We start from the raw sequence: 20206 nt of genomic DNA, 5'->3' as shown, positions 1-20206 counted from the left end.
GCTGGGAATGGGAGGAGGGCGGGAAGAGATGAAGCCAGGACAAAGGTTTCTGATCAAGGCTCAATGCTTTAATGTTCAGGTTCTAATTTAAAGGGGATAACCCACCCCCACCCCCAGAGTTCCTTCTTGCTTCAGCCTGCTGGGGATGAGAGTAATCCATCCTGCTGGGGGGTGAGGGGAATCCATACTTAATTGTAGGCTGGAGATGTCTCAAAGCAAGCTCAGCAGGCAGTCTATTCTTCTCAGCTTGTGTACCAGGCTACAGGCAGCCAAAGCAAGCAATACCTCTGCCAAGGGCAGGCAATACCTCTGGGAGTCCTATTGTTTGGTCTATTGTGGTAAACAAGGTCTCATCTCTCAGGCCTGCTCAAGGCTGGGGGAAGGGCACAATTCACCAACACCATCAAAGAAGGTGAAGTTAGTCTGTGTTGTAACTCTGGTAGAACATGTGCTTACGTGAACAAAAGCCATAGGTTCAGTTTCCAGCAATAGGGGGTAGGAGGGGATAGTAAAATTTTTAATGTTATACACCTAAAGTGAAATGGGGAAAGAAAAATAGTCTTTAAAGGAAGGAAAATCATGTATCTTACAAGAATCAAAGAAATACCTGGGGCTAGAGAAATGGCTCTGCAGTTAAAAATACTTGCTGCTCTTAGAGAGGACCCAAATTCAGTTCCTAGCACCCACATGCATGGTGGTTGACAACTATCTATAACTCTAGTTCCAGAGGGTCCCACACCCTCTTTCTACCTCAGCTGGCACTGGGCACACACAAAATGCACATAACACACAAGCAAGCAAAATACTCACTGTAAGATCCCAATGTGGAGAGTTTTCCAGGAAGTAAATGTGATGTCCTGGCTCGGGACAGACCGTTTGCTTAATCAAGTGTTCAAGCATTTAGTGGATCCCTCAGTATATGTTTCTTCACCTACAGTTGAGGATTGGTTGAGGAAGTAAGTAGTTCTATCCTTAGGCAAAAAAATCATGGCTTGAAGTAAAATTATGCTTTAAAACTCTTTACAATAGTGAATGATATAAACAGTTATAATGAGTGATGTAAAATAGTCATTAGTGGAGAGAAAAACTTTATCTTAAGTATATTTACATACTAATTTTCAAAATATTAAGATGACTATAGCAACATTAGAGTTGCATCTCACTTCAACGTTTTCCAACTACATACTATCATTTTTGTAATTAAAACTAAAATGAAACAAACAAAAAAAAACTAGTAAATTTGACAGCACACTGGAAACAAGCTGGAGAGTCAATCAAGAGTCTTCACTATAGGTCTTCCAGCTAAACTCCTTCCTCACTCCTGGGCTTCTGCTTTTCTAACATAGAGCAGCAGCACCCTCCCTGAAGAAATGGCTTAGGGTTGCTGTTGGTCTAGCAGCACTTTATTCTTACATCAGAAAAGCTTTCATTGAATCAGGAATAAAACTGTTATTATGAATCAAACTAAAAATAGTGATTTAGCTGAGTATGCCAGTGTCTATAGTGTTAGCCTATAAGAGGGGCTAGAAAGGAGATCAGCTCAATACAAACTGCAGCTACCCAGAAAGTTAGAGGCCAGGCTGGCAAGAAGCATGAGGTCCTCTCTCAAGTAAATCTCACTGGGTGTACTAGTTAAATGCCCAGAACTGAAGGCAAGAGGCAGGAAGAATACTGCCAACCAAAACTATGTAAGAAGAGGCAATCCAGGAATAAAGTAAAAAGATCCTGTCTCAAAAATAAAGTGGAACAGTTGGGCACTGGTGGTGCATGCCTTTAATCCCAGCACAGATAACAGGATCTCTGAGATTGAGACCAATCTCAAAGACTGGTCTACAAAGTGAAATCCGTGTCTCAAGAAAACCAAAAGAAAAAACAAGTAAAATCTTAAATTCAAGTAGAAACTTTATGTAACTACAGCTTTGATTTCCCTAAAATAGGAATTGATGTAATTTAAAACTTTCTAAGTTAAAATTGAACAACTGACCTGCAAATTAAATTTCCTGAAACAGTGTAGGGAAGGAGGGAAAATATGATATACGCCATGTAAAAAGAAAGAAATTGATTCCTTGAGATGGCATAGCAAGTAGAAGCATTTGCTACAGAAGCCTGGTGACCAGTTTCTATCCCTAGAACCCACATAAAGATGGAAGGAAAGAGAACGCCACAAAATACTCCTGACTTCTAGTCTCATGCCACTGCTTGCATGAGCTCACGCACATGCACACACACAGCACACGTTGTGTACATAGATATACATCATATTCAATTAAAAATTAATCTGAGAAGCAACCTTGAGTATGCTGGAGTAAAGGCTCTGCTGTGGAATGAGCTGCACCAGGCTGGGAGTCAGTGCCAGGATGCATCTTTATATACTCTGAACCTGTTGTTCCATGAGACTATAAGCGTCCAGTTAATGTTAAAGAGTTCTCTGATAGTGACTAACTTCAGTGTTTCTCTCAAGTTGTTGATATATTTCATGAAGTAGTTTTTATTTTTCATTTATTTTTTTAAAGATTGATTTTGTTTTACGTAAGTACACTGTCACTGTCTACAGACACACCAGAAGAGGGAGGGCATTGGATTCCACTATAGATGGTTGTTATCCACAATGTGGCATTGAACTCAGGACCTCTGGAAGAGCAGTCAGTGCTCTTAGTCGCTGAGCCATCTCTCCTGCCCCCATGCAGTAACTTTTCATGAGCTTCTTCTACAAAGTATTTCTAGAACCTTACCAAATCAACTTGTGGGAAACTGGCCACATGGCCCTTGTCTTAAAACCTAACCCAGTTTTGAAATAGTCACTTCTTGCTTGAGTTGTAGGGTTTACATTGAGTAAAGGCTCTTACAGTTTCATCCCACACACTGATAGGCAGTTTTGTTGCCCTTACAGGCAGTGGAAAGAAGTACAGCAATTCCATCTCCGTGGGAGCATTTCTAGATGGGGATGATGGCATTAGCTTGGAAGAAATTAAAAATCAGCAAAATACAGTTCCAAGTCAGAGCCAGCCCACAGTTGATAAATTCCAAAACTCTAAAAGTGATTCCCTTCCCTTGGGACAGAAGGTGGACCCTGGAGAAGCCTCAGTTGGATCTTACCCAGATAACAGCAGAAATGGGTTTTGTCATCCTCTGAACAACAGGACTGCAGATGGAAGGGGACTAGAGGCCACCAATGGAGAGGAGACCCTTCCACCACCTGTTTCCATTTTGACTCGAGAGTTCAATAAACTGAATTTGCAAAGTCTAGGAGATAGCCTTCTTGAGACACCAAATAAAAATAGGAAACTAGACGATAAGATACTGGCTTCAAGAAAGGATGTAGTAGAAAGTGACTTGCTGGGATCTCCTCCTGCAATAGCAAGACTTGAAAATAAGCAAGTCAGAACCAACAGTGAGGTATCAGAGGCAATGGCTGAAATGTCTTTGGGCCCCAAGAGCCCCCAACTTGGGGTTCAGGCTGGTCTGGAACCTGAGTTCTCATCTGCCACAGATCCCACCAAGAGGCTCTTCCTGTCTGGGTAAGTTAAAGATGCTTCTAACACTATAATGAGTGTGTAGTTTTTAAATATCCTTGGGGTCTATCTGGACTATGCTAATCCAGTGTCAATAAGGGAGTACCAACAGAATGATTTCATCTGTCCCTATGTTTAAGATTTAAAACCATGTTAATAAGGGCACATGATACTACTGTGGAAGTCCCAACTAGTGTCTTAAAGAGTCTTCACCATTCCCTACAGTACTTACCTTGATCAGCCCTGGCCTTGCATACCAGCTCCCCTCACCCACCCACCTTAGGGTGGTTTATTTGCTCAGCCCAGATTTGGGGTGTGTGGGGGGGTGTTTGTTGTTTTTTGGTTTTCACTTATTTTGTGCTTATAAGCCTCCCAACATAGACTACAAACTCCAGTCCTTTCTAAGACCAGTACCCCTTAGCTGCTGAACCATTTCTTTAGCCCCTCCAGATTGGTTCTTGAGTTAAAAATATAATACCTTAAGAGCCTTCCCCATCCTCCAGTGTTTCTGCTTTTTCTTATATTTCTTCTATTCTGCATTCTAGAGAAGAACCATCAAAACTAGATCGAGATGTCTTAGCAGCTCTTGAGTGTGTGAATATTGACCCTGGTCTGTACCCAGCAGTCCACAGATGGAAAAGTACCGTCATGTGCTACTCACCCTCAGACAGACAGAGGTACTACTAATCACCACATCAGAATGCAGAGACTGACATGGGGGGCTTTTTCAGAGTAACAAAGCTAACCTGGGTAGCTCCTCAATGCAAGCCTGGCGTGTGTGTCCATATAGGTGTGGTCACAAAGGCATATGTCCATTGAGTGGAAAAGTAGGCCAGGCTTGCTCCTGGCAAACTGCATCAGGGGAAGCAGTGTCCAGAATTTATAACTGGAACAACATGAGTTCTATGTGTAAAGTCTTCATATCTTCTCTCTGTAAGACAAGTGTCATGCCTATGTGTCTTTGTTCTGTCTCTACTCTGTAGTGTGCCTTTCTGTGGTAACAAACTTCTTGGTTTCCATAGTTGGCCAAGTCCTGCACTCAGAGGGAAGTTCACAACTGAGCTGGTGGATCTTGATTGCTCTCATAGCTGCTCAGGAAGATGCAGTCCAGCTGGTAGCAGCCCCAATAAGCCTGGCCACACCACCTCCTCCTCTCGCCTGCACAGCCCTGGACGCTACAGTCCAGCACATGGAAGACACTTCCAAAGAGTGGCACGCATGGCCCGACTTGCAGCATTGTAGAGCCAGCCAGTATGCTCACTCCTGGGATTCATTTACTTCTTTGTTTTTGAAAGAGTAATGTTTTTTGGTAAAAATTCCATGGAAGAATGTATTCTGAATAACTTAATCCTCACTTTGAGGGTACCAGAATTCTAGAAAATATAGTGTTCTGAGTATAATTTGAATGTCTGATATTTTGGAAGAAGTTAATGAAAGCAAACTCAGATACAAATTGTTGGAATGTGTAGCTGTAGTAATGACTTTTCAGGTAGAAACTTCTAGTTTTGTAATGGAGCAAAGATGCAAAGGCAGTTAATAGACAAGCGAGTGTGTTAGCAGCAACTCTGCAGCACGTGCAAGCACACCCACTCTTTCTGAAACAAGTGAATTATGTGTTGTCTCTTTTTTTGGGGGGGGAGGGACAGCTTTCTGATATGCAATGACAAAACTATGTGTTTGTCACTTCATCCTGGTTCCAACCATGAGAAAGCAGGTGGCGGAGAAGCAGATGGGCCTTGACTATCTCAGACTTCAGTAACAATGCTCAACACACTGCCAGAAGATGGGGTGGGGGCAGTTAAAGCCATTGAGAATCATGCCAGTAATCACAAGAAAACCCACCAGCAATAACTAAAAACGAAACAAAATTATTTCTCAGTACTTGACAATGTAATAAGTATTCTAGATAAGTAATCTAGAAGTTGTTCCCTAATCTTAAAATTTATCCTGAGATTTCACTGAGCATGATTACATGACAGATGTATCCCATATTTTAGAAATTATTTGATGAACAGTACACTAGAGTTTAAAAGCACTTGAGATCTGTGTTCATTTCAGTGGCTTGTGGTGTTTACTTTTGTGTATCCCAAGAGATGTGTACAGAGTGGCACTGCACACCCTAAGGCACCAACATAAAACCACCTTGCCAAAGCTGGTCTCGGCTGTCTGGCACAGCTGCTTGTACAAAGCCAGTAGTGTTCTATAGACACTTGGCAGTCCTTAATCCCAATACAGAACTATACCACTGATCTTGCCAACTTCAGTGCCTTTTGTGAGTCATTTTTTAATTTTTCAAAATTTAGATTTTGAGATCACATTGTGCTAAATTCTTTTTGATTCATAAAAATGTTGAACAGGCATGCCTTTAACCCCAGCACTCATTAGGCAGAAGCAGAGGATTCTCTGTGAGTTTGAAGTCAGCCTGGTCTAAATAGTTCCAGGACAGCTAGAACTACACAGAGATCTTGTCTCAAAAAATAAAAAATAAAAATAAGCCAAAATAATAATAAAGTAAAAATTCTGGGCTCAATGTTTAGGTCTTTTTTTTTAAAGCTTATTTTAATGTGGTAAAGGAATATCAGAATTGAGATTTTGGACTTTGGATTCAGTTTGTTTTCATTCCCCTTGTAAGCAGTTGAACTCTTAAGTACAAGACAGCCAATAAAGTGACCTGGAAACAATCCCAAAGAAACCAAAACCTAAACATTATATTCAGCTACGTTCCTTTCTTCTCTAAAGTCTTACTGTCTTGTGGAGTTATTTTTGTTGTTGTTTTTCCATACTCAAAACTAATTTTTTAAACTCTTTTCTCTCTCTCCTTACTCTTTTCTCTCTCTTTTTTTAACTCTTACTTCTTAATGATATTTACTTACAACAACTTTTGGAAGTCAGTTCTTATACCATGTACGTCTCAGGGATCCAACTCAGGTCACTGGAATTGAGTTTTTTACCTGCTGGCCCATTTTAAACTTTAAGCCACCTTTGGACTATTTTTCCACTAGTGTGAAGGGGTAGATGGTGCCTGTTAGTAACACCTGATGATTCTATGTCATAAATGCTGTTTAATTGATCTTTCTCAAAGTGTTGTGTAGGAAATGATTCTTTAACTTGTTATCTGGACAGAATTCCCTTAGTAAAACTGTAAGCAATATTTCCATTAAAAAGTACATTGAGTATCACATTGATGTCTGTGAGATAGCCTTGAACTGGACAAGTTTACTTGCTGGGTTTTGGCTTATTCTTACATAGTTGATAACATTTGATTATGGGCAATATAAGACTTCTTTTTATTAACAACCATTAGTTTTTAGTGTGTGATATGGTGGTGAAAGGCCTCCTTCCTGCAGTGGCATGGTATAGATGAACTTGTAACAGAGACCCCCCCCCCCCCCAATTCTAGAGACGAGAAGGATACAATGTTGAAAGTAAGTACTTGCAGCACTGTGGCAGGAACCAACCCCAGATGTTATTGATCTTTACTGCTTTTGGAGGAAATGAATGGTTAGGATGTTTTCCTGGGTTGGGCCTTGCGTGCTGAGCAGTTGACACACACTTGTTATGTCAAGATCTAGTCCTTTTCTGACTTAAAATTTTTATGTTTCTCATTTGTCTCATAGAAAAACATTGTTATTAAGTAAAACACAATAGTCAAGAATTAGTAACACTTAGTGGCATACCATTCTTAATACTTTGATTCAGATTCCCTCAAATTATTCGTAACCTTTGTTTTGGCAAGACTTACCAATATTGTTACCAGTGTTTCAGAACTCTTTAAACATTTGTCTTAAATCAAGGACTATGGTTTCAACCACAAAACATTTTCCATCAGTGTCATTGGGCCTCTAAGACACACTGGCCAGATCCCTCCCTAATATGGAGTTGGTGGTTACTCACTCTTGCCCAAGTATTCAGAGCATGAGTAGGTGTAGACCATGCAGAAACTAAAAATTATCCGGTGTTTCATATTTAAGAAAATATGTCATACCCAGATCTAACTAAGCTCTTAAATTGAGCCAAATGTTTCATTCTGGTCATAACTTTACAAATCTAGGAACCTAATTTGGTTGGCTTCAAATCTAACAATAGTATAGTTACTTTGGAGATTATATTTTATTTCATTCCAATGCTTTCCTGAGACAAATGAGAAAAAAAAATGTAATTTTAAAATCAGAAAATAAGGGGCTGGAGAGATGGCTCAGTGGTTAAGAGCACTGACTACACTTCCAGAGGTCCTGAGTTCAAATCCCAGCAACCACATGGTGGCTCACAACCATCTGTAATGAGATCTGATGCCCTCTTCTGGAGTGTCTGAAGACAGCTACAAGTGTACTCATATATAATAAATAAATAAATCTTTAAAAAAAAAAATCAGAAAATAAGATTTTGACATACCCTTGGGTAGATCAACATCCTAGCAAGAAAGGTCCAATCTGGGAACATTTAAAAATTTATTGGATAAGGCTGGAGAGATGGCTTTTCCAGAGGCCCTGAGTTCAATTCCTAGCACTCACATGGTAGTTCAAAACCATCTGTAGAGCCTCCGAGTGTAGCAATGGGACCTCCAGGAGGAAAGATCAATCGTCCCCATGGAGTTGAAAAAGTTGTTGTTCAAGCACCGCAGGGTACTAAGCAGGGATCGGAGACGGAAGCCCCAGGTGGTCGGGGCTGTGATAAATGAAGGGCTGACTACAAGGCACCACCTCAAGAAGCGGGCGTCCAGTGCTCATGCCAACATCACACTATCTGGGAAGAAGCCCAGGAAACTCTTGCAGCAGATCCGACTTGCCCAGAAAGAAAAACCAGCCATAGAAGTGGAAGTTCCTTCCAAGTCAACCAGGACTAGTCAGCCACAGCCCAAACGACAAAAGAAGATAAAAGCTCCCCAGGATGTAGATATGGAGGATCTTGGAGATGAGAGCTAAAGTTCCTACATCTTCTACCAGAAGATTCTCAACAGCACCTAGAAGGATTTGGAGGACTTTGGAAAAAATATTACCATACTTCATTCTCCCAGACACCTCTTCTATGATGGACCATTGACCTCCCCTGGAGGTAGATATTGGGAAGGAAGAGACACAGAGACACTGGAGAGGGCCCTCTCTAGCAGTTAGCTCCTTTTGTAATAAAGCTTTAGTGCTTTAAAAAAAAAAAAAAATCTGTAATGGGATCTGGTGCCCTCTTCTGGTGTGTCTGAAGGCAGCGACAGTGTATTCACATATATAAAATATATATATGATCACAGATTTTGACACAGCAAATGTTTACATCAATGGCCCAGCAAGCAAGGTTTGACTCAGGAGCATTTTTTGAAATCTATCAGATCACGAGTGTCATGACCAGCCAACAAACCTCTGTAGACCTTGCTCTAGCCTCTTGTCCCTGCTGCTTAGTATGTCTTACGACATTCTGAGCTATCACTCTGCAGTGTGAATTCTGACTGGTGATAAGGAAAAATAGAATCTTAAGGGTTAGAACTGACTAGGGGTCAGACTGTCTGCTTACAGGATCATTGCAAGCGATCACTATGCCTTACAGATAATCATCAGCACCCCAAGAAAGGTAACTCATTTCACATACAAGGAGTTCATTTTACATCAAAGCAAAGGCTTGTTCCTAAAATACTGCCAGTCCTTACATGTCTGCTATGGAGTTTGTACCACGTGGGGATACCCTTAGTACACTAACCCTGAGCAAGTCACTGTCTCCTGTGAAATGCTTTTCTTTCCCATCAGGTCAGGTAAGGAATCTTGACAAGTGAGAAGTTGACAGCTTGCCATCCTTGCTTCAACTACTAGAAAACAGCATATGGGTACCCAAAGATAATTCCAAGGGATACCTCTCAGGCCCTCTGTTGGACAAGAAGCAGTGTGACTTCTAGCTCCTCAAAGGAGGATGCCTGGGATAGAAGACACTGAGAAAGGGTTTCTTTTTTGTTTTGTTTTTTTGTTTGTTTGTTTGTTTGTTTTCAAGACAGGGTTTCTCTGTGTAGTCCTGGCTGTCCTCGAACTCAGAAATTCGCCTGCCTCTGCCTCCCAAGTGCTGGGATTAAAGGCGTGCGCCACCACTGCCCGGCGAGAAAGGGTTTCTAAACACTATTTTTTCCTTTAAAACATAGAAACAACAACAAAAAAGTAAAATTTTATTACATACTTATTTCCAAAGAAGACAGAGAGATACATCAAATACACCAATTCATTGCATTGATTACAGAAGATGCTCACAACCACTTTATAGAAACTGTACTGCTTTTTTTTGGGGGGGGGGGGGAGCAGGTATGGTAGTATATACCTGTGATCCCAACATTTACAAGGCTGAGAAGGGTCTCAAGTTTGAAGCCAGCCTGGGCAACAGTTAAGATTCTGTCTCAAAAAGCAAAAACAAAAACCACATACACAAAAGCCAGTTTTTTCTTAAGTAATCAGTATCTGGAGTAAACATCATTTCTAGATAACCTACAAGTCCAAGGTTAACAGTAGCCAGTAGCAAACTAAGATGGAACTGTCAGGGATATTTTTCTGTGTCTTTCAACATAACTCAGGCTGGCTAGAAACTCATGATCCTGCTTCTGCCTCCCAAATGCTAGAATCACAAGTATGTGCCACCTCTTGTCAGTCAGTGTGAGCTTTATCTTTGCCTCCAAAGAACCTCTTACAGAATCGTCGCCTACTTATACAGGCCTGTCTTTTTGCAGTGCCACCACTTTCATGGCTTTTATCTACCTTATAGGGAGCAAGCTCTTCGTCCTTCATTCAGATGCAATAAACACAGAATCTCTTAATTGAGCTGAGAAGTTGGTTTTCAAAGCAAGAACTGACATGAGGAAAATCTTTCATAAATAAACAACCAAAGTTCTTAGATTGCAGTATATGAAATAATCAACTGTAAACAATCACCATACTACCCGACAGGTCTCTGCCAGAGGTTACGGGTTGTTCAGTTGATCTACTGTAATCACGTGATACAGTACAGCCAGGCCAGTACAATACCCATGACAGGCCTGCCTTCTGACTGGGAAGGTTCCTGTCACACCTCATAGGGCTGTGCTGGTGGTAATGGTAAAGTAGAAAGCTTTCAAAACGGCCATCTAACTTATAAGTTGCCTTCTTCAGCCTGAGCCAGAAATAAGCACCCAGATGTGACAATTGAGATATCCTCTTCTGGAGACAACATGAAGCCACAGCACAGCTGTGGAAGACAACAGGGACAGGTGTAGCCAGGCCACCAGCAGAGGCCAGGGTGCAATCTTACAGGCAGCCTCAGGACCGAGTAATCTTGTCTGGGGGCATGAACCCTGTGTCCCCAAGGGTCCTGAGTGCAACACGACCATTGGGTCGAATCACCAGGTGGGTGATACTGCCGTTGTTGAGGGACAGGCGGAGCCAACCTTCTGGGGGAAACTGCAGTGCTCTGGGGAGAGAAAGATAATGCTAGCAGAAAATTCAGGTTGATACAAAGCTGCTTTGTTCAGGTAGAGAGGCTGGTTTCAGGTAATTTGACAGCCTTTTGGAATAGACACATTCAGCTAGGCCAGTAATGGAGGTCTTCAGAGAAGAGATTCTTGGGGGAAATGTCTCAGTAGTAGGGGGGACAAGTGCTCTGTGGGGACAAAGGCTTAACCCAACTAAGTAGAAATGTGCTCAGGGCTAGTGATATCAAGGCAATGTTTTCTGCTGTAACACAAAGCATCCAAATTTGTGCTAGAAGTATTTCTGACAAGACGTGGCTGGTCTCCCAGGACAGAGGTATAACACATGACACTTGCATGATTTCCTTGCACACAGCTCTCTCATTTTTTTAAGACGGGGTCCTGAACTCACTCCACAGACCAGGCTGGCATTCGACAACACTGCCCAGCTTCCATGCTCCTTTTGAGCTGGACAGATGGATCAATGTGCTGCTCTTACAGAGGAGCAAAGTTCAACTCCCAGCACCTATGTTGAGCAGCTCAAAAAGTCTCACACCTCCTGCTCCAGGGCATCCTCTTTTTCTGGCCTCTAAGAGCATGCAGACACACATACATGACTATCTCACAAGCAGTTTGATATCATTTCTGCCATTTAACTTCAACTTTACCAACACGTGACATTTCCTGCTACTAGTTGTTTAGTTTTAAAATGTAAATACTGTAAAAGCCCTGTGACGTGTCCTGGCTAATACTGAAAAGGGGACATGGTATTTCCGCCCCTCCTCCCTGCACACATAACACTTTTTTTCTTTTTTCTTTTTTTTTAGGAATGGGTTTTATATAGCTCAAGCTGGACTCAAACTCACTATATAGTTATGCCTGACTTTGAATATCTGCCTCCTGCCTCCACATCTTAAGTGTTGGGATTGTAAGCACACCCTACCCAGGGCTCCTGGTCTCTGTGTATGCTCTGCAGACTCTCTACCAGTGGAGCTACATCTCCAGTCCCGTCAGCTGGAACACTGTACACTGTTGTGGTCTGCTGCTTAGAAAAGCGCTTATATCCTCAGGGGCTGCACAGATACTTACATAAACAGGTTTCATTTATTTTATTTGAGACAGAGTCATACTGTGCAGCCCGACTCACCTTGAACTTACTATATAGAACAAGCTAGCCTAGAACAAACAGAAACCCACCTACCTTCTAAGTGCTAGGGATAAGGTATATGCCACCACACCCACGGGTTACTTTATAAAAGGTATATTTTGTTTTGTTTTGCTTTGCTTTGAGACAGGGTCTCACTATGTAACCCTAGTTAGCCTGGAACTCAAAGAGATCTGCCTGCCTCTGCTAACTAAATGCTGGGATTAAAGGTGTGTGCCACTATACCTGGCGTAAAGTATATTTTTAAGCAATAAAGTAGACCCGTGAGAGAGTTCAACTTGAGTAAAAGCCCTTGCTATGCAAGCCTGGCAACTTGAATTCAAGCCCTGGAACCCACATAAAGGTAGAAGGAAGGAGAGAAGTGACTCCACAAAGCTTGAAATTCCACACAAGCTCTATGGCACATATGTATGGGGTTCTCTGTGTAGCCCTGGCTGCCCTGGAACTATGTAGACCAGGCTGGCCATGAACTCAGAATCCATGCCTGTCTCGGCCTCCCAAGTGCTGGGATCAAATGTGTGCACCACCACTTTACTGGGAACAAAAGTAAAGCCTTCCCCCATCCCTTGGTGTTGAAGATCACACCTAGGCTCCTGTACATGCCAAACAAGCTACTTAGCACTAAGCTACACTCCAGTCCAAGATGACTCTGTAATCTTAGTGTTGCCCTTCACAACTCAAGATGCTCACTCCTGAACAGAACTAAAAACTACCTGCGTTTCTTCACAGTGTCAAGTATTCTACCCATGCTACTTCTTTCTGCATTTTCATCATTAATGTCAGTATCAGGGACTATTCATGATAATGAGGAGCAAAATAAACAGGGCATTCCTGGATTGTTCACATGTTAAGAGGAATATGAGGTGGACCCTGACAAGCAGTTGGGACATCATCATCCTAGAAGCACTTGCTTTTATTGGAAAGCATAAACTAAGTACTTGTCCACCATATCACCCTCCTTCCTACTATCAGCTCTCGGTCTGATAATGGAGCTCCAAGTGCCCGGGAGGGATTCCCAGCTCACTACCAACCTTGTAGTGTCTTGGGATTGATGCTTGCCTAACTGACCATGAGGTCCCCTAGCCATCTCTGGGCTTATGTTCAGGTATGATGGGAACACACCATTATGCCATGAGTGACAGTCCAAAAATCGGTAGCAGACTACTAAAACAAGGATATACGGGGAAACACCATGAGCCTGGAATTCTATTCTATAGAAAGTAAAGAAAATCCAAAACACAAAGACTGAGGAGCAGACCAACAATCATAGGTCATAATGTACAACAGGCCCAATCACATGTATAGGACTAGCAGAAAAGTATCACGACCCCCTAAGGTTCCAAACTGTTCAGAAACACACAAACATGGAGAAAGACGATGCTTATTATAAAAGTTCTGATACCAACAGAATGATGGAAACAAAATCTCAGAGCAAGTCTGTGTTGACTACTACCGGCACCGTCTACCAACAGGCAACTGGAACAAGTATGTAAAAAACAGGCCGGGGGTGGTGGCACACGTTTTTAATCTCTGCACTTGGCAGGCATTTGCATCTCAGAGTTTGAAGCTAGAGTAAGTTCTAGGACAGCCAGGGCTACACAGAGAAACCCTGTCTAGAAAAGCCTTAGACATTAACCATTCGTAAGGTAGTGGAGGCCAGAACACAGCTCTTTGATCATACACTGTCATGGCCAGCTTCACTGGGGGCTTTTCACTGAAAGAACAGAAGTATTCTACAGACAACTGATCAGGCTTCTCCAGTATTCCCCTGAGTCATACTGAGGAAGCGCATAGGCTGAAGAAGCACAAGGCCAGGAAGCATGGTGGCAGGGTGCTGGGTGCTGACAGTGCAAAGGCGTTGTTGATGGCACTTACCTACAAACAATATAGCGGATGACATTGGCATGGCATATGAAGATCTCATAGCTGTCTTCCTCCTGCTTGGCATCAGCTCGGTGGATGTAGTTCCTGAAGGCAGCCTCAATCCGGGCTCCATCTTCATAATACTGCTAGGAGCAGAGTAAGGAGTTGTCAATGTGGAAGCAGACAAGGGTAAGGGCAGGCCTTGCCCTAATCCAGTGGCACAAGGGATGGCATTTTTACCACAGCCTCTGGCTTCCAGTGAGAGACAGGTGGATCCGGTTCAATGGGGGCACCTTCCCGTAGCAAGTCTGTGCTGACTCTGCAGACACCTGGAAAAAAGCAGGCCCCTATTGAGCAGTGTATCCCAAGAGTGAATCTACACAGCACAGTAGACAACCAGCACTCACCTGGCAGGTGCTTACTGATGATGTCTGTGGTCTCTACTGCACGGGTCATAGAGGAATGGACAATTTTATTAAACTTTAATCCCAGGCTTGCAAGTCGGAGCCCCGTGAGTTCAGCCTGTTCCCGACCTTGAAGGAAAAACACCTGTGAATGTCATAAACCAGGATCCTCCACTTAATGCATAAATAAATAGCGAGGTGCCATCAAGCACCACCGAAGATGTTATCCTCACAGGCTTAACCAGGGCCAGGGCCTCGGGGAGCAAAGAAACAATCAGTTGTCCTCAACCCCAAGAGAAAATACACCGGTTTCAGTTAGCAACACAAGTATACTTGACAGCAGTGGAACACACACCCTTTGCTATTCCTATTTTTATTCAACTATGTTCGAAATCAAGTTCTACTTGGGAATATAATATAGTCTACTGTTAGAATTGCCTAACATGCAAAACTCTGGGTTCAATTCTCAATACTGATAAGAGGAGAACAAAATCAAGTCTTAGCATCATGGTAGCCTGCTGCCTCATGACAATGGACATGAAAACTGAACTGGGCTTGGTGGTACAAACTTGTAATCCCAATATTCAGGAGGCTGAAGCAAGAGGGTTGCCATGAATTCAAGGCCTGACTCATACTACAAACTGACTCTCAGGGGTTACAAGGAGACAGTGATAGTAAATCCTTTTCCCTTAAATGTACTTTAGAATATAGCTGAAAACATTCTAAGAAATCATTTTCCTTTTGTTCTGATATCATTTTTTACTGTATATAGTAACCTGCATCACCACAACGGAGACCTGATATCCTGCTTCTGCCCAGATGTCAGAAGCCACAGAACAACTCCTCAGGTTGGAGAAACAATCTGCTAGAGAGGAATCCTGGAGACACGTGACCATCCAGCTTTTGAATATGTATACAACTGAGAAATATGCCATCTATCAACAACTGTTTAAAATGAAATGGCACACCACCATGTACTCACGTTCCCACCTACTTGGGAAGCAAGGCAGGGGAATCAGGAATTCAGCCTACATAATGAGACTCTGTCTCCATTACCACCATGCTGAATGGGAGGAGGGAGAAGAAGGAAAGAGAAGAGAAAAGGCCTTGGTCCCAGTGGATCAAGCTGGTAACTTCAAGACCAACCAATGAGTCATACCTAATGGGGTCAGGGTGCGGTCCTTCTCCAGCGAGCCATCCACATGGTACTGGGAATGCCGGATGAGGAATATGTGCCGTGTAGCCTTTGCCTTATAGTGGTCCAGTCTGGATGCCAATTCATCTTCTCCAGATTCCACGTTCCTTTTCTTCAGGTTAATGAGTGACAATGGCTCTCGCCTAATTGTGAAAGTATGTCTCGTCTTATGACCTCTTGTCCAAGACACCTTTCAGTGCTTGGGAAAAGGCTGGGGGGTGGGGGGGAGAGGAGGAGAGCCCAGCCCAGGGAGCCTAGCCTCACAGAGCATACCTTCACTCTTCCTGAAAGGGCCAGGCTTGCGCTGGGTGATACAGACTCGTGCATATAACATGAAGCCCCAGGCTCATGTTCCTGGTGAAGACAGGCTGGGGAGATGGCTTGGAGGTTAAAGTGCTTGTTATACAAGCAGGAAGACTGGAGTTCAGAAGCCACATAAATACTGGGTAGGCATAGTAGCCAACCTATAATTCTAGCCTCAGAATGTGGAGACAGGATCCCCACAAGAAGCTGTCTAGTCAGACTACTTGTATTAGCAAGTTCTGGGTTTGACTGAGAGACCGTACCTTAAAAAATAATCCTAAAGTAAGATCAAGAAAGAATTTCCATATCTACCTCAGGCTTTCACACAGACTTGAACACACATGATCTCACACATATGCACATGAGAGGGAAAAAAAGGAGAAACTCGATAATGCCACAAAGATGCAAGCAGTGACCAGGACAGGTATGAGACTGGACTGCTGCACTGCAGCAGAGCCTAGAGCTGTACTGTCTGTATGACTGTGGGGCTGTTTTGTCCATTTACACTTCAGTTAATGATAAGACGGGCTATCTCAGTGTAGCTGAGGCTGACGTCACAGAAATCCTACTTCAACCCTCCAAGTACGAGGAGTACAAGCATGCACCAACATCCCTAACATAAATTAAAAATACTAGACATGGTCCCTTGGCTGTATTTTCTCATAGTACAAGTCTGCACTCCTCACACATGGAAAGCTGAGGAGGAAGGATGGCAAAAGGCCAGGTTGAATAAGTAAATTGAACTATACTTTAGGTCTTTTGTAGCTAAATATTCCACACTTAATATTCAATCAACCAGGCATCAAAAATACTCAAAAGTTTGCATCTGAACTAAACAGGCCTTTTTGTATGTGAATTTTACCTCAAGCTATATAATTTAACAACTATTGCGGTAACAATTTTATTGTATTGAGTGTGATAATCTAGGAATGATTTAAAGTATACAGGAGGGTAAGCTAGATGTCTAGGTTATCTGCAAATACTTCGTCATCTTGAACATCCAGAGTTTGATATGTTCAGAGATCCTGGAACCAATCCCCCAGCATACACAGGGATTACTATAATTAAGTTAAAATTAAATAGAGTTCTTCTCTAAGTCACACTAGACATACTTTAAGTGTTCAGCAGTCACTGGGGTAGTGACCATCACAACGTTGAGGACTATGTAGTTATTGGACTGGATGTAGAAGCTGAAGAAACTGAAGCTACTCAAATGTAGGAGACAGGAACAGGACAAGCCAAACCTGCCCAAATTACAACAATGGTGGAAAAGGAAGGTCTGGAGAGTGTGGTGGTGGCTCTAGCATTATCTGAGCAGGCTAACCTAGGGTGTTAGTCCCACACACGACCAAGCCAAAGCCTTGTTGCAGATACAGGAATGTGTGTGTGTGTGAGGGGGGCAGACAAAATTTGGAGACGACTGTCAGAAAGGAAGTCACACCAGAAAGAAACCAAGTGGATATGCCAGTTTTAGACCCTTCCTGCACTTGTTTATCCTTCTGTCATGCATCCTCCCCCACCTAACAAAGATCCTGTCACTGTACCGGTCCATCCACAGATGCAGACGTGGCAAGCAAATAGGAAACATTTAAAATCAGGTAACTCGCCGGGCAGTGGTGGCGCACGCCTTTAATCCTAGCACTTGGGAGGCAGAGACAGGCGGATTTCTGAGTTCGAGGCCAGCCTGGTCTACAGAGTGAGTTCCAGGACAGCCAGTACTATACAGAGAAACCCTGTCTCGAAAAACCAAAAAGAAAAAAAAAACCAAAACTCAGGTAACTCCATTTTTCTTTTTTTGAGACAAGGTGTTTCTATATAGCCCAGAATTCAGAGATCTGCCTGCCTCTGACTCTCGGTGCTTGGATTAAAGCCGTATGCCACTATACCTATGGGTAACCTAACCCTTGGTTCTCCTTCAAACACAGGTTCTCTGACCTCTGAAGGAATAGCATGCTTGTGGTCCCAATTTTCCCCAAGCTGCAGCAGGAGAATTTGTGAGGCAAACCTGGCTATATATAGCAAGACCCTGGCTATAAGTAAAATTTAATCCTTTAGAATTTCAGGCCCACAGAGGATAATGGTCCTGGGACAAAGGCCTTCGGATGGACTGTCTCTGAACAAGGACACTTTGAGGATGGGGTCCGGGAGGGTATAGGTCCCTTAGAGAGATGGATGGTCCAGGCACGAAGACCCTTGGATGATGCGCCATCCTGGTACGGGGACTCTCAAAGGGCCGGCCGCCCTGATTCACACAAACTCAAGACCCACTAGTACACACCGTTCCCTTCGGGGCACCGAAATCCGCCAAACGGTGATGGATGTGAGGAAGCAGGCCTGAGCCCCGCCCTCCCGTCCCCGCACCTGTCCCAGTTGGAGTCCCAGACGCCGCGTCCGGGGCGCGCTTCTGTCCAGGCCGGCGGCTCGGTCGTGCGCGTGTCTGCATCCCCGCCACCTCGCGGCTTCCCTACCGCTACCGCCGAGAAGAGAACAGCGGCCGAGCCACCAGCCAGACCACAGGCCGCCAGCTGAAGCGCCTGCCGGAAAGCCATGCCGCACACCGCACGACCCGACGGCGGGACGCCAGGGACATGCTTCCGCTTCCGGCTGGTATAAGTTCCACCCCTTTCCCCGAGACAAAGCAGGAAACGCGGCCCGGGGTGCCACCTGCCGGCCGTCTCTGGGTAGCAGGCGCAGATGCCGGCCCTTCGGTGGGTGTGAGTCTCCAGGTGGTCGAAATCAGGCATTAGGTTTATATGAATTGAAAAACCTCAGGTTTGGCACTTGCCCTAGAGCTAAAGTTTTCGTGTTTTCTTTTGTAATCCTTAGGTGTACCTCCAGAATTCTTTCCATTTTTTTCCTAAAAACTTTCTACATTCAACTATCAACCCTCCATTCCCCACCCCTAGCCCCTGGCACCTACCAACTTGCCTCCAAGTTTTACTGCTCTAGTTGTTATTGATCAACTGACCAGGTCCTTCTGTGTAAGAAAGGAGTCCAACTGCTGCTCTTCTAGTGCTGTCCGTTCTAGGCCCTGTTGAATCCAAGACCCAGGGACTAGACTGGCAGGCCCAGTGACTTACAGCTCTAGGTTTGGGCTTATTGCTTTGGGTTTTAACTACCAACAGGCCCAGCACTCGGCAGCTATTATAATTTTCAGCTTTGAGCAGTAGTGAACAGCAGCAGGCATTTGGTAATATTACTACTCCTGAATAAACCTCTAACCTCAGACATTCTCAGGACCCTTGGCCTTTGACAATGGCTAAGACGGCCCTTTTGGCTTGACAGCTCTCTAAAAGTCTTAGCAACAGTATCTGTTTTTTTCCACAGCCTTCTTTCACCTCAGTTCTCTATTCTCTCTAGCCTCAGTCTTTTTGTTACCAGCTCAGCCTACCCTACTACTGACATATATATGTGTATGTATATATATGTGTGTGTGTATGTGTATATATGTGTATATAGAGATATAGGTGTTTTTTTTTAACAAAAACTCTTTTAAGGCCTGAAATACCAAAAAAGGGACAAAGAGGCTGCATTTCGACTGACTGAAAAATGAGTTTCAGTCGGCTTATATACGAAGAGAAGAGGGGTATGGCAAGGGTCTTAGCCCTAATCCTGGAGGTCCCTAATACATGTTTGCATCAATCACAGCCTTTCTGCAGAGCTACCAAGAAAGTGCTTCCCCTCTGGCCTGGATGAGATTATTGCAAGGACATCAGAGTTCACTGCCATGCTTGTCTTGCCCATACTACTTTCCAATGTCAGTGGAGGCTGGCTGGACAGATCAGGACTGGAGCAAGTCTTCAACGGAGGTTTTGATGGTCCACTATGGCTGCAGAGGTGTCTGCACAGTGGACCCCAATATCTAAACTGGCTGCCAAGAGAGCAGTGTGGCTAGTTGTCCATAAGAGGCTGCTTTCCAGACAGGACCTCAGTCAAGCACCAGAGCAGGACCTGTTAGATGCTTTAATCTTTCACAGGAAGCATCAATAGGGTGTGTACATAAAGGTCTGACAAAATCTGTAACAAAATTACAGTGTAGTCCTTATTTAACAGTGCTTCCTTACTGTTTTCCTGTCTCATGGGGATGTAGGTCCCTCTGATTTGTGTTCTAGGTACCTTAAATAAGTTGGTCTTCCACAGTCTGTCCTTTTGGAACTAGGTGTCCTTTTCTGTTTCTGTTTCTTTTTCCTTCCTCTGAGATGGGGTCCCATCATACTGTGTAGCCTTGGATGCCTTGGAGCATGCTGAATAGACCAGACTGGCCTCAGTGTCCTAAGCTGAGGGCTAGTGTAGGAACAATGTCTACACACCCATGTTCACACCAGCATCAGAATGACCAACTCTTAAAAATGATGCAGA

General features: G+C 43.6%; 2 protein-coding genes and 1 pseudogene across 7 annotated transcripts in view; 2 read left to right on the top strand and 1 right to left on the bottom strand.

Moving 5' to 3' along the window:
* The window catches only part of Ankle2 (ankyrin repeat and LEM domain containing 2), a 28185-nt gene extending 23064 nt beyond the window's left edge, over positions 1–5121 (top strand). The window contains exons 11-13 of one of the 2 annotated variants that reach the window (XM_028777394.1): positions 2891–3518; positions 4058–4189; positions 4535–5121. In XM_028777394.1, the coding sequence (XP_028633227.1) occupies positions 2891–3518; positions 4058–4189; positions 4535–4754 (980 nt within the window). In that variant the 3' untranslated portion in view covers positions 4755–5121. The remainder of the gene's footprint in view (positions 1–2890; positions 3519–4057; positions 4190–4534) is intronic. The other variant, XM_028777395.1, reaches the window with a different exon arrangement.
* Positions 47–18450, bottom strand: Pgam5 (PGAM family member 5, mitochondrial serine/threonine protein phosphatase). 5 transcript variants are annotated; one of them, XR_003712650.1, is made up of 7 exons: positions 18209–18408; positions 15509–15687; positions 14353–14478; positions 14186–14274; positions 13958–14091; positions 811–931; positions 47–531 (listed from the first exon to the last, which is right to left on the bottom strand). XR_003712650.1 is itself a non-coding variant. In XM_028777396.1 (6 exons), the coding sequence occupies exons 1-6, from the start codon at positions 18394–18396 to the stop codon at positions 10769–10771; spliced, it is 867 nt and encodes a 288-aa protein (XP_028633229.1). In that variant the 5' UTR covers positions 18397–18450; the 3' UTR covers positions 9632–10768. The 5 variants fall into 5 exon arrangements, 2 of the variants coding, with proteins under 2 accessions (XP_028633229.1, XP_028633231.1); XR_003712652.1 differs by having other exon boundaries at positions 47–164; XR_003712651.1 differs by having other exon boundaries at positions 47–161.
* On the top strand, positions 8050–8709 carry LOC114629386 (annotated as a pseudogene).
* Positions 18451–20206: the final 1756 nt, after the last annotated feature.

This window comes from Grammomys surdaster, unplaced genomic scaffold (genome assembly GCF_004785775.1).
Source record: "Grammomys surdaster isolate TR1022 unplaced genomic scaffold, NIH_TR_1.0 309, whole genome shotgun sequence".
Classification (NCBI taxonomy): domain Eukaryota; kingdom Metazoa; phylum Chordata; class Mammalia; order Rodentia; family Muridae; genus Grammomys; species Grammomys surdaster.
Note: the sequence above shows the minus strand (reverse complement) of the source record. Positions and strands in the feature narration are given on the sequence as shown.

Excerpts from the sequence above, each read along its gene's own strand:
- Pgam5 (XM_028777396.1), bottom strand. The coding sequence starts at position 18,396 with ATGGCTTTCCGGCAGGCGCTTCAGCTGGCGGCCTGTGGTCTGGCTGGT. Across the intron at positions 15,688-18,208 it reads TGGGACTCCAACTGGGACAG|GCGAGAGCCATTGTCACTCA; the intron begins GTGCGGGGACGG and ends TTTCACAATTAG. Across the intron at positions 14,275-14,352 it reads CATCAGTAAGCACCTGCCAG|GTGTCTGCAGAGTCAGCACA; the intron begins GTGAGTGCTGGT and ends GCTTTTTTCCAG.